Genomic DNA, 12364 nt, shown 5'->3' with positions numbered 1-12364 from the left:
TTCTTGATCATTGAGGCAAAATGCTATCACTACTTGACCTTCTCTAGTTTTTTTACTGCTCATTTCTTCAAATGAGGCTCGAGAAGTAATGTCTTAAAGCATATTCAAGATCACATTTTCAAGCAATCCCAGAAACGATCTTAGGCAATTAGCCCATCATAACATGCCTAGAGTCCAACCAGGCTCTAGTACTAACTCAGTAAGCTCTGGACATTCTTACATGGTGTCTTCTTAGGCTCTCCTCACCTAAATTGCAAAAGATAAAGAAAAAAGAAGCAAACTTTACCAATCTAGTCACATTCCAAAGATACCCAACAATTGAAATTGAAATTGCAACAGCAAAAGACATTGAGAAAATTTCCAAATATATAAGTTGCTAGTATGAAAGTCAATATTAAATTATGCATTGCACTTGTAACAAAAATGAAACAACATCAACACGATAATCTATGGCTTCGGCAAAACATGGGTGACTAACAAGTCAATAATTTGCTTTTTTTTTTCTTCAGTCCAGCATGTTAGCAAATGCATTAAAGTTTAAAAATCTTCGCTGAAATAGTTAGGAAATTATCCCTTATATATTGAGTAATTATATAAAGACACATAAAACTACTTACGTGAAACATTGGCTAAACGGAATGTATTGAGTAAGTGATGAGGAAAATTACCGACACATATTGATCAAATTCCTTTTCCCAGCTATGACCATCTTCAACTTGTCATCCCAACTGAATCCACTCTTGCCATGCACAGTTTGAATCGTCTTCCAATTACTTTTGACTGTCTTCAAATGATTCTCAATATGGTTGGGCTCACAACAAACACCAAACTTCTTATTTATTGTATTGACAACTCGAGCAATTGAAGAGAGTTTGAATGTGCTCGAAGGCTTCTTTCCTTTACTAGCTTTATTGGCAAGAATTTCAAGTAAAACACGTTCCATAGGCTTCGACCATCTAAATTGCTTGACCTTCTCATCGTTTGCCTTACTTTTACCCATCATGATAACTATGTAACAACTTTAAATAGTAGAATAAGAAAAAATATGATGAAGATGGACACATAGTTAATATTTAAAGATGATTATCATTAAAGAAATGGAAACCACATGTTCAGAATAAAGCACTCGAAAGAAATAAAAGGAAAACTATTGGCTTCTTCTAATAATATGATAACTAATCCACATTGCATGTGCAATCCTATCCCTTTTTTATGCCCATATCATATTTTCCTCCTTTTTCGCCCTTTGAGAAAGTTGGATTCTTGGATTTTATCTTTGAGATTCCATTTGTCTATTCATCTCTTTCATGATAGAGTCATTGGGATTAGTTCCCTTAATAAAATTGTGAATGATACAAGAAGCTAAGACAACATCACATTGTGTTCTAAATGACCAAAAAAGTTCTAAATCCAATACTTGAAAATGCTTCTTTAGAACTTTAAATGCTCTTTCAATAGTAGTTCTTAGAGATGGATGTCGCAAATTGAATAGTTCTTTCTCGTTTTCAGGTGGGCGATCACTAAACTCTTTCAAATGGTATCTAACACCACGATAGGGAGAGATGATGCTATTTTGGATTCCATAACTAGTGTCAGTAAGATAATATTTTCCTACAAGTTATAAATAAGTTTATTACCAAGTTACTAATAAAACTACGAGACCACAATTATTAGTATGTGTCCTTAGATTTGTCTTCTGAAAATGCTTTGGTGGGCGATTTGATGAACATACCAAGTTTCAGTGATGTCAGAATTTCCTTAATTGGAATACCATATTATTTTCTCCTGTTATTATAGAGATTGTATACACTTATATTGAAAATGAGTCAATGATGACTCTCTGTAAATTTGTCTACATGAGCCAAGGCTAAAGTTGCAAAAAGCAGAGTTATGATACCATTCTTAGTAAGTCCAACAAAATAAGATGATATGTATTTCATTTTGGATCAGGAATATGCACAATCGGACCCAATTTTTTTTAAGTATCTCTCCTTATTTGGGACCTATTCATCTCTTTGACTTTCATAATGACTAAACCCACTCGTAATCCAAAAATAACTGCTCTCCCTCTCCCTTTTGATTTCCTCTCTTCTAAGTTGCCGCCTAACCCTCTATTTTGAAGCTCACATCCTTGAGGAAGAGATTGACATCCTCCACAGAAGGGGAGAGGTTTGTCCCGTGAGCTTTGAAGATCGAAGTGGGAGTGCATTGGGAGAATCTAGTCTCTCCGAATCTGCTCACTCGTTCCGGCTCCAGGTGCTTGCTCCGAATAGTTGAGTGCTTCACAAGTCTTTCAGGCTACTCGATATCTCTTTTACAACTTTTCTCCCTCGATCTAGTGGTTTTTCTAGATTTATGTGCTCTTCTATCTTGATTATATTTAGATTTGGGATTTATAAGGCGTTTTTTGTGCCCTTTCAACTTATTGGTGTTACTGTTGTCTTTATATGGTGATAGTGCTAGGGACGCTAATCCTAGGCGCGCACCACTTTTTAGCAAAGCCATGGCTATAAGAGAGGAAAATCTCTACGTGTACTCATAACTGATAATGATGGGAGATTGAATAATCGGTTGCATGATATATTCATGTTTATGGAATGAGTGAGTCTCTATAAGATGTGAGTTTTACTTACTTTATGGGATTTGCATTTTTGTCTTGCTTCTTCTCTTTCATGGGAAATGAAAATTTCTCTTTGAAAAAAAAAAATCTCTTTGGCTTTATTAGAATCAACAATGAGTTTGATTGTCAATGTAATATTATACATGTAAGAAACCCTCAGACTTAATCCGCCACATCCACTCTTTTCTTGGCCTCTCAAACAAGACATTATCCCTCCAAGTTTTTGTTCTCTCCTCAACTTTTCCACCCACTCTTCCCCTTCCAAAACACAGCACTAAACCTCGAAGGCGCACAAGTTTGATCAAACACAATCTAGACATGTAGTGAATCCTTGCGCCATCTCTTTTCACAACAATCCTCATTTCTAGTGATTCGCATGTAATTGGCAAGTCTCGAAATTGTCGTTCTTGAGCTAGGGGAAGGGCGAATAGAACTCGCATTTGTATATTTGATTGACCATCCAAGCAAAGCCAACTAAACATGGTCCAATCATTTGACAATCATCAGACGAACCTGCTAAGGTCGTATAAAAAACTAAGTGGCTAACACTCAAGACAACCACACCTAGACTGTGCCCGGTTTAATAAAAAATCATTTTTTCTTGGTTTAAGGGTTTGCCCTAAGGGGCATCATCTAGCCGGCCGAGCAAAGAAGACTGCATTAAATTCGTGCATCCTCTCCTTTGAAATTCAACTGTGTTCACCTTCAATGCCCCTCCACCTTCCCAATTCTCTCCATCTCTCTCTATTTACTCATCAACTCCCCTTCCTTCCTTCTCCCTCTCTCTCTCTCTCAAAAGTTTCACACTCACTGAACCCAAAAAAACACACACACAAGGCGCGCGCACAAGACACAAAATGGAGAGCCAGAGCAAGTCGAGCAAGGACGGGGCGTCGGCGAGGGGCGACGTCGAGATGGCGGACCGTCCGCCGAAGGCCGTCAGGTGTCCTGATCTACTGTTCCGCGCCCTAGCACTGGCACTCACTCTGGCGGCCGCGGTCATGGTCGGCGTCGACAAGGAGTCCAAGACGGTCTCTGTCACCATCTCCCAGAGCCTCACACTGCACGTCCGTGCCACCGCGAAGTGGCAATACATGTCCGCTTTCGTGTAAGTCCCCGCTATCAATCTTTCGCTTGATCTTTTCGCTCTCTTTCACATCTGGCGTGAGTTTATAGCGAAACGAGAGTAGTTCTACATCGGGGAATATAGAAGAAGTACATGAACGTAGCTAGCTCTCCACGACTCGTGCGTACGACAAATGAAGAGGGCAGATACGATCATGCAACAAGCTTTGACGTATCAGTATTTTGTTAAATGGCATCCTCCTCATATAAAATGTAAATTATCAGTCTGTTTTCTGATATAATCAGTAATTTGGCAGTTTATTCCCATTATTAACATTCAAAATGAGGGTCAATAGCATTCGTCCCAACCAACTTGACAGTGACCCATGCTCGTAAAAGCTGACGCCTCATTACTCCGGATCCTTCGGTAGTTCAATGTTTACCTCAAGCGGTAATAAATCTTTAACACGTCCTGCCATTTGCCCTAAGAAAAGGGAGAGAATCAGATGGCAAAAGTGGTGTTATTATGGACATGACCGACTACATTTATAGCTGCACAATATGTGCATACGTATAGAAACCTAGGGGTAGATTTCATGTTATATTTGCTTCTTTTATGATGTTAACTCCTTTTTGACTTGAATAATAATGGGTAAGTGTCGGTTTAGCAATTGAGAGCATGAAGGTGGTGCGCATTTATGCGAGCTTAGTTCCCAGATTATTTTCGCATTTCGACTTCAGCTCGTGCCTTGAACTAGCCCCCAATGTTAGTACTGTATCACTTGATCTCGAGGTTTACCTAAGATAAAAAAGTTATCCCCATGAATGTATAACGGGTGGGCTAAAAATAGACGATGATCGACGTATGTTTCCCGATTTTCCAATTCCCTTGCTTTAAAGGGAGATTTCGTGAACTTAATTCATACCGGGGTAGCTATGGTTCAGTTCATTTAATATTGGATTTATGACACCCTCAACGAGCCATGCCGCGACGCACAATAAAGAAGCCCAAGCAATCCAGAGATTGTCCTCCATCTCGAGCCTGGGTCAACTACCTCTCAAATGTCTTGTTTCCCATGCTCGAAGGCAGAAGCACAACCCCACATTGTACGCCGACCAAAGTACAAAAAGGTTCACCAACTCGTCGTCGTCTGCCTTTCAGAAGAGTGAAAATTTGTGAGGGTGGACAATTTTATGATGGAAACTTCGACCGCTGATAAGTTATAACTGTGTATAGACAACCTCTTATTAAGTACTTTCACTTATCATAAAATTCATCAGTATAAGGAGGTTGCAAAATACGTACAGATGACGATAAGATAACGAGTTATGTTGGTAGTTTCCACGACTGAGTACCATGAGGAGAATGATGCTCTTGATCTTTTCAAATTGTTAGGGTTTATATGCTCATGTGCATGTGTTCTTCAATTTCAGCTACAGTTCATTTGGATATTGAATGTCAGTAGTAGTCTAGAGAGTGCATGCTCATGCCTGTAAACAGATTTTTTTATTTTGGGATGTTTTCTAGAATTCATGAGTCGTATTGTAAGGTATTTGCCACCCTAATAATGCATTCGATCTCCAAATACTGTCTCTCAGATACTTCCTGGTGTCGAATGCCGTCGCATGTTCGTATGCAGCTGCATCCCTCGTGTACGTCACCGTTTCTGGGGCGGCCCGCAGCGCCAAAGCAGCTTTAGCCATCAACGTGCTTGACACTGTCATGATGGGGCTGCTCCTATCTGCCAGCGGCGCATCCGCCGCCATCGGCGTGATCGCCCAGCACGGCAACTCCCATGTGCAGTGGAACAAGGTCTGCCATGCGTTCAGCAGCTACTGCCACCAGATGGCGGCGGCATTCACCCTGTGTCTCGTCGGCTCATTTGCGTTCCTGCTGCTTTCGGTGCTCTATGTCATGGACCTCCACAAGAAGGCCATGTCGAGATGAAATTTGAAGATAATTGGAGATACAAAGCGATCAATGCTGTTTGGTAGGGAAAGTTAATATTTGTGTGGCTAGGGTTGCTGATTTTATCTCTTTGGCGAGTGGAAGGTGCGTGGGTAGGTTCGAAGGGTACGTATGGAGTAGTAAATGCATGGATGTGGTTTGGTTCGTAGTATAAAGTTAGCTGGCCATTGAGTTGCAGAGATCTGGTGAGTTAGTGATTCGGGGCATGTGACGAATGTGTCGCGACTATATTACTTCTCGTTGGTTCTTCTGAGAGTATTAACTACGTTAAATCTGATATTGGATCTCTAGTCTGCCAATGCTGCAAATGAAGTCATTTTACACCATCGGTAACTTCTTATCGTGATAAGATATGTCATACATATGGGAAAGACATGAATGCTGGTCTTCGATTGATATCACGAAGCACAGCGACCAACCTAGCCCTCAACCCTGCGCGGCAAGATTAGTTAGGAAGAAGAGAAAAGCAGGTATATCATTCTAACATAGGAATCGCCAGAACTTCTTGAAGTCTAGCCCAAATTCTCCTGTTGGTATGGTGGTCAAAGATCCAGCATATAAGGAAATAAACATTATCGATTGGCAAAAAGGTTGTGCTTTTGGCCCCCCCTAGGTATTAAACCTAAGTGTAGAACATTCTATGTACTGCAATAGCAAGCATGGGCTTATAGCGAGCTGAAAACCACGACCTGAAGCCCAGAGTCACCATGAAAACCAGGTACCCTACAGAGGTTAGGCTTCGACACCTTTCATACCCCATTTATTCGATGATTTGGTTTGATGCATCTTGGTTAGTGGAGCTCAAAGTGGTGCACCAAGAAAAAGAGGAAGGTCAACAGAATTGGATACGTGGACCTGCAATAGCAAGCATGGGCTACTGGACGGGCATATAAAAGAGAATCCACGTATGTACAGACACTTTGTTTACTGACTATACAGAGGCTATGCATCATTTGACTCTGAATTTCAGTACGGGGAGAGCAAGAATGCTCTTGACTACCCTATGATTGACACTGATACTAGCAAACGAAAATCAAACCCAAAACTAACAGCTATTTCCATGTACATAAGTATATACTACCATAAACATTTACCATGGGATGCACTCATTGATCCCGAAGATGCGTATCTTCCATATCTTGTCCCGATTTGATCAACAGTGACTCACTCAGTATCCATACCTCGGTTGCTTATAATATCTGTTGATTGCCACACAAGTCAGCTTCTTTCACTTGCACACGTATGTAACTAAACAAATCAGCGCATTCATGACTCAACTATTCAGCCATGTGAGAATAAGTTGCCAGAAACAAATATTAAACCAAGGCAGGAAGGTAAATATTGAAAAAATAAATGGCCAATGGATAATTCGGTAAGCAATCGCTATTCGAATAAATCAACCTACAACGTGGACTACAATAAAGATGAGCAAAGGGTAAGGCTTGGCTGAAACTGGTACCAAACCAGAGGAAATGAAATGAATCATGAAGGAGAGAATACAATGGTCTAGACTAATGAGAAGAATCCAGCACTATCAGCCTTCCACCCACTACTGTGAATCATTCCACCTCTTGGGCCACTACCACAATAATATTCTCCAATGAATGTTTCCTTCTGTTCTGCTCAACAGCCTACACTTTCTAGGTTCGCAGCTTTGCACTTAGAACTCCTTCTCCTTTAGAGTACACACTTTATGAGAGAATAAATGCATGCATAAGAGTTTAGACAAGATAAAGTACTGATTCATGCAATTGCTTCTTGCCTCATTACTTTATTCTATACACCAAGGTAACTAAACCATTTGTACACCCAGAGCAACCTAAACAGAAAATGATAATTAGCATGACCACATCCAGTGATTTTCTCCATATTGCAGACACATTCACTTCCTTAGAGCATACACTCACCCCACTAACTTTTGTACTTACAACTGTAACTCATGATCAAATCCATCGTAAACTCTTTTGAACCCTTTTGTTTAAAGGTATAAAAAGGCTTTCTACCTAGAAAATTTCCATATCATATGGAAAACCTGCCATGAAAAGCCATCTCACCAGTTTATCTAACCAAGAAGGACAAGTGTAAATATGCTTCCATTTTCTTGAAAGCTCCACCACAGACTGTTGATCAACCATAAATAAACTTCACACGCATGACCGTTGCTAACTTTTTATTGGCAGAAATAGAGCTACCAGATTGATAGACTGGCATAAACTATCAGCTGCCTGGAAAACATCTAACATTATGTAGCCTTAAATGCTGTGGCTGAAGGTTCTTTTTCTCATATTCCTACTACAGCCCTCTATGCATAATAGCCCTGGGGCTTTCAAAGACCATCTGCAACTCATCCAACTTCGTGCATGAACGTCGCCTTCTCTAAGGTCAGTATTAGCTGGATGCTATCGTGCTCTACATAATAATTAATCTTCATTCACTTGTCATAAACAAGCATTCTGACAATGTTAATTATTCTACTGAGGTAAGGTATGAACACACGTGCATGAGAAACATCAAAAACTGCAATAGCAATTGAATACTTAACAGAATATGTTTCTAAAGCATGCAAACCAAATTTACAGGAGCCAAAGCAATTACCAGGTCCTGTCCGTCTTAGCAAAACGTCCCTTGATTCTAATCCTGCTCTCAGCCCTGACTTTCCGTGATTCATATCTGATGTGCTTATCATACCTGCATTGCACATGTAACCAGGGAGTCCAGACGTGATTAAAAGATGCAGTTAAAGCATTTAGATAAAGTGAATGCATCTAATCAACCACAAGGACCTGTTTTAAAAAGCAGATGAGCTGCAGATAACATATTGCTTGATGTATTTGAGGTTTCATAAATTTTAACTATCTATACTAACACACCATATTTTTCCTTCAGAAATTACAGTGCTTTTACCTCCTTGTTTTTCTCTTCTCCTTGTAGCGTGAGATTGCAGACTCTCTCTCCTGGCTAGTTAATGGAACCAGAGGCAAAGGATTTGGATTGATTGAATTTTCGGATGGTACTTCATGACATTCATTGGTAGAACTCAGAATACTGCCGTTTGGATATTTGTCTAAAGCTGTCGGTCTTTCCTCTTTATAGCCACCAGAGAATGAAGAAGCGTCATAAGCTTGGTTTCTGGTGTTGCCGTCATTAGAAAACCACTGAAAGTCAGTTGCCTGCAAACAAAAAGTTCATGTCTTCGTCTTGGTCATCATGTATATATGGCTATGTCACTAACGAGTTAAGCAGGTGAGCTGGTGCAATCACATACAAAGAAGAAGTAGAAGAAGAAGAAGAAGAAGAAGAAGAAGAAGAAGAAAATTACATGAAGGCCACTGAAATTTCAGGTGGACTTCTATTCAGAGCTAATCTTCAATGTTATAACATATCTTGGACATTGCAATTCAGCCTCAAAGACAGTCAATTCTTAGTTTTAGTCTGTAAAACATGCACGAGTTGCACTAAAGCAACACAGATATCCAGAGTCAACAAGCTCTCATGAAATAGCAAGTGAACGCCCATGCACTGTACCATGCCCATGATCCCCACCTCCCCTTCTGTATATATGCAGGTTCATCCCAAAGTGCCATTTATGGTGTCGTATGAAAATGGAATAAGAGAAATAACACGATGCTTTTGAGTCTTGACCACGGAAGGAGAAAGAAGTACCTCAATTTTTTGAAATCCACCTTGATCTCTATCTTCACATCCAGTGTGAATATTTGCTGGCTGAAGAGCTTGAGTCAAAACTGGCAAGTGAAAATCATCCAACGGTTCAATCTCCCCCTCTTCAAAGTTGAAGTTATATTCTGGTTTAGCAAGTAAGCGGAGCTGGCGTAGCATTTCTTTCATGTGCAGACCACAGGTTGCATTTCTATTCTGGATAAAAAAGTAATCACGTGAAAAAGTCAAAATCACTGAGCAGACGGACAAGATGAAAGAGTACAAGAGATTCAAAACATGTCTGATTTCAGAATTCTTTTTATCGCTTTGTTGTTGGGCATAGGCAAAGGAGGCCAGTTATCCTTACATAGAATTTGTCGAAATTAAAACTGAAAGTGATTCCAATTCTGACACCCGTTCACTATTGTGACAAACCGAACCAACAGATAAAACGAGATGAAACTTCAAGCTAAGCGAAAGCATCGTAGACAATCACATCTCTGCATCACGGAGCTTATCTCTCCAGGACATTCCTTTCCATCAAATTCAAACTAATAATCCGCTGAGGATTCACAATATCAAACCCGTTCAATCTTCACTTCCCTGCACTACGTAATAAGACAGCAAGTCGAGATCTTTTCCGATCCTCACACAGAAAACAGGACACCAATCAGCTAGACCTCTAAATTCTCTCTCTCTCTCTCTCTATATATATCTATATATATATATATATCGGAACAGCAGAAGTAAAATGCCTTACCTTAGGCAGAGGAGGGACATCCACAGCCCGAAGTGCACACGCATCCTCCCTGGGAACGATCAAATCATCGAGAGTAACAAAAGCAGGAGTGTCCCAAAGCAAAACATCCGAGAACCCACCATCCCCGCCGCCGCCGCAGCCGCCGCCGCCGCCGCCGCCGCCGTCATCCCCACCCTCATCACCACCCAAAGGCGGGCCCTTGAACCCTAAATCCTCCACCCCCAAGATCCCCAAAATCTCGCCCACCGAAGGGCTCCCGGTGAACACCTCGACCGGCCTCCGGTTGTGCACCGCCGCCGCCCCCCTCCCCCTCCGCCGCCGTCGTGACGGTCCCAGTCGCAGTTCTGGCAGAGGAGGAGGCGCTCGGCCTCGCAGAAGAAGGAGGCGGAGGCGGAGTCGCAGGCGTCGCAGAGGAGGGAGCGGTTGTGCTTGGCGAAGAGCGGGTTGGTGGCGTGGACCTCCCGGTCGCAGGCGAAGCAGAGCCTCGCCGTGTCGGCCCGGCAGTAGAGCAGCGCCGTGGTCCCGCCGCAGTAGTCGCAGGGCCGCTTCCCGCCTCCGCCCTTCGCCATTGCCTCCGCCGCCGCCGCCGCCGCCGCCGTCGCCGTCTCCGTCTCTATCTCTATCTCTTCAGGCCTCGATCTGCGTCTCCTTCATTTCTCGGGGAGAGCTTCTTCGAGCTTCTTCTTCTTCTTCTTCGTCGTCGTCTTCTTCTTCGTCGTCTGCTTCTGTTCTTATCTTCTGGTTTTCCGGGGAGTCCCTGCTCTCCTTACCTTATGGAGCAAGAACAGTCGCCCGCAAGGAATTTGTGATCTGACGTCGACGTGAAAATTGAAAAAGGTACCTTTTTTTTATTCTTTATATTTTTTACATTTCACCTAATATTATATAAATCGATTTCTTACACGAGGATTGACTATAATAACACAAATGGACCATGAAATTTAAATTTATTCAATGTTATTTTTAATTTGTTCAATGTGTTTTTTATACATTTACCACACATTCAACTTTGTTATTGGATTATATAAAAATGTGCGATATCGTCTTCGTATTAATTCAAGTTCAAAGACAACATTAAATATTCTTACGCAATTTAGGAATTAAATTAAAGATGTAGCAAAATAGTTCAAGATGTAATTATACTATTCACTCAAAATTTAAAGATCACATTAAATAAATTTAAAGGTTAATGATTATATTGTGCAAAATCTAAATTCAGTAATCATTTTGTCATTTACCTCCCAAGGTAATAAAGAAAATCAGCCTTTCGTAGGAATAATATTTTTTTTTCCTTTTGGCATTTTGGGAAAATGAAAAGGACGAGCTATTTTTTTTAATGTTCTAGAAAGGCGTGAGCATTGCCTTGCCTTTGACTTGCTAGTAGCGGAAGGCGGATGACGTAATGGGTGACGATAGTGGAATTAACTGGCAACCGACGAAATCAGCTCTCCGTTAGATGTCAAAAAATAGTTACTTAAATAAATGAATAAACAAATAAATAAATAAATAATTCATTTTTATTCTTTTATCATATAGTTGGGTGATCTTTCTGATAAGATAGTAATATTTATTTGCACTTTTAGATTTTTTATAATGGAAAAGGGCCCTACGCAATAACTGCTGATAAGGATGGTCGCCGCTCCCTTTTTCTTAAAAAATAGAATTGGAGTTTAAATTTAAATTTTCGATTTTTTAGTCATGTGATCGAAATTTGCTTCCTCCTCTTCTTCGCGGACCTTAATTGTAGTCTATGGAGATAGTTCGAAAGTCGTAATTAGAAGTCGCTTTGATTAACATCACAAAAACCAAATTTATCCTAAATTATATTTTGATCAAAAAGCCTCAAATTAATATAAATGTGACGAATCTATTCCAAATTAATATAATAAATCACAAATTAACACATTTATAACAAATTTATACCCTCAAATTAATATAAATGTGACGAATCTATTCCAAATTAATATAATAAATCACAAATTAACACATTTATAACAAAATTATACTTTCTTAATTTTTATTAAATTGAATTAATATAACGAACAATCATAAATTGATATATTTAGGACCAATGAAATATGATAACTATTAACTGTCAATATCATCTAATTTAGGAACGGCAAAATAAGGAGTAAATTTATTATAAATATATTGATTTGAAATTTTTGATAGTTAAAAAATTAATTTAAATTAAATTTATTATAAATATATCAATTTGAGATTTTTTTAATTGTATTAACCCAATAACGAATTGCTTTGTTAACGTTGATGAGTATAAAATTAAGGGTTAATA

General features: G+C 39.9%; 2 protein-coding genes across 2 annotated transcripts; one reads left to right on the top strand and one right to left on the bottom strand.

Annotated features, from left to right (window-relative positions):
* The first annotated feature begins 3477 nt into the window (after nt 1-3477).
* Nucleotides 3478-5853, top strand: LOC104416447 (CASP-like protein 1E1). Its single transcript, XM_018861628.2, has 2 exons — nt 3478-3728; nt 5285-5853. The coding sequence occupies exons 1-2, from the start codon at nt 3478-3480 to the stop codon at nt 5631-5633; spliced, it is 600 nt and encodes a 199-aa protein (XP_018717173.2). The 3' UTR covers nt 5634-5853.
* A 623-nt stretch (nt 5854-6476) lies between these two features.
* On the bottom strand, nt 6477-10906 carry LOC104416446 (zinc finger protein CONSTANS-LIKE 13). Its single transcript, XM_039300478.1, is given in 6 exon segments — nt 6477-6853; nt 8250-8342; nt 8559-8824; nt 9318-9527; nt 10072-10383; nt 10386-10906. Coding segments are annotated over 6 exon segments (1137 nt in total). The 5' UTR covers nt 10641-10906; the 3' UTR covers nt 6477-6852.
* Between the last annotated feature and the right edge of the window lie 1458 nt (nt 10907-12364).

Source organism: Eucalyptus grandis, chromosome 8 (assembly GCF_016545825.1).
Source record: "Eucalyptus grandis isolate ANBG69807.140 chromosome 8, ASM1654582v1, whole genome shotgun sequence".
NCBI classification, from domain to species: domain Eukaryota; kingdom Viridiplantae; phylum Streptophyta; class Magnoliopsida; order Myrtales; family Myrtaceae; genus Eucalyptus; species Eucalyptus grandis.
This window is presented reverse-complemented; position numbering and strand designations above follow the sequence as displayed.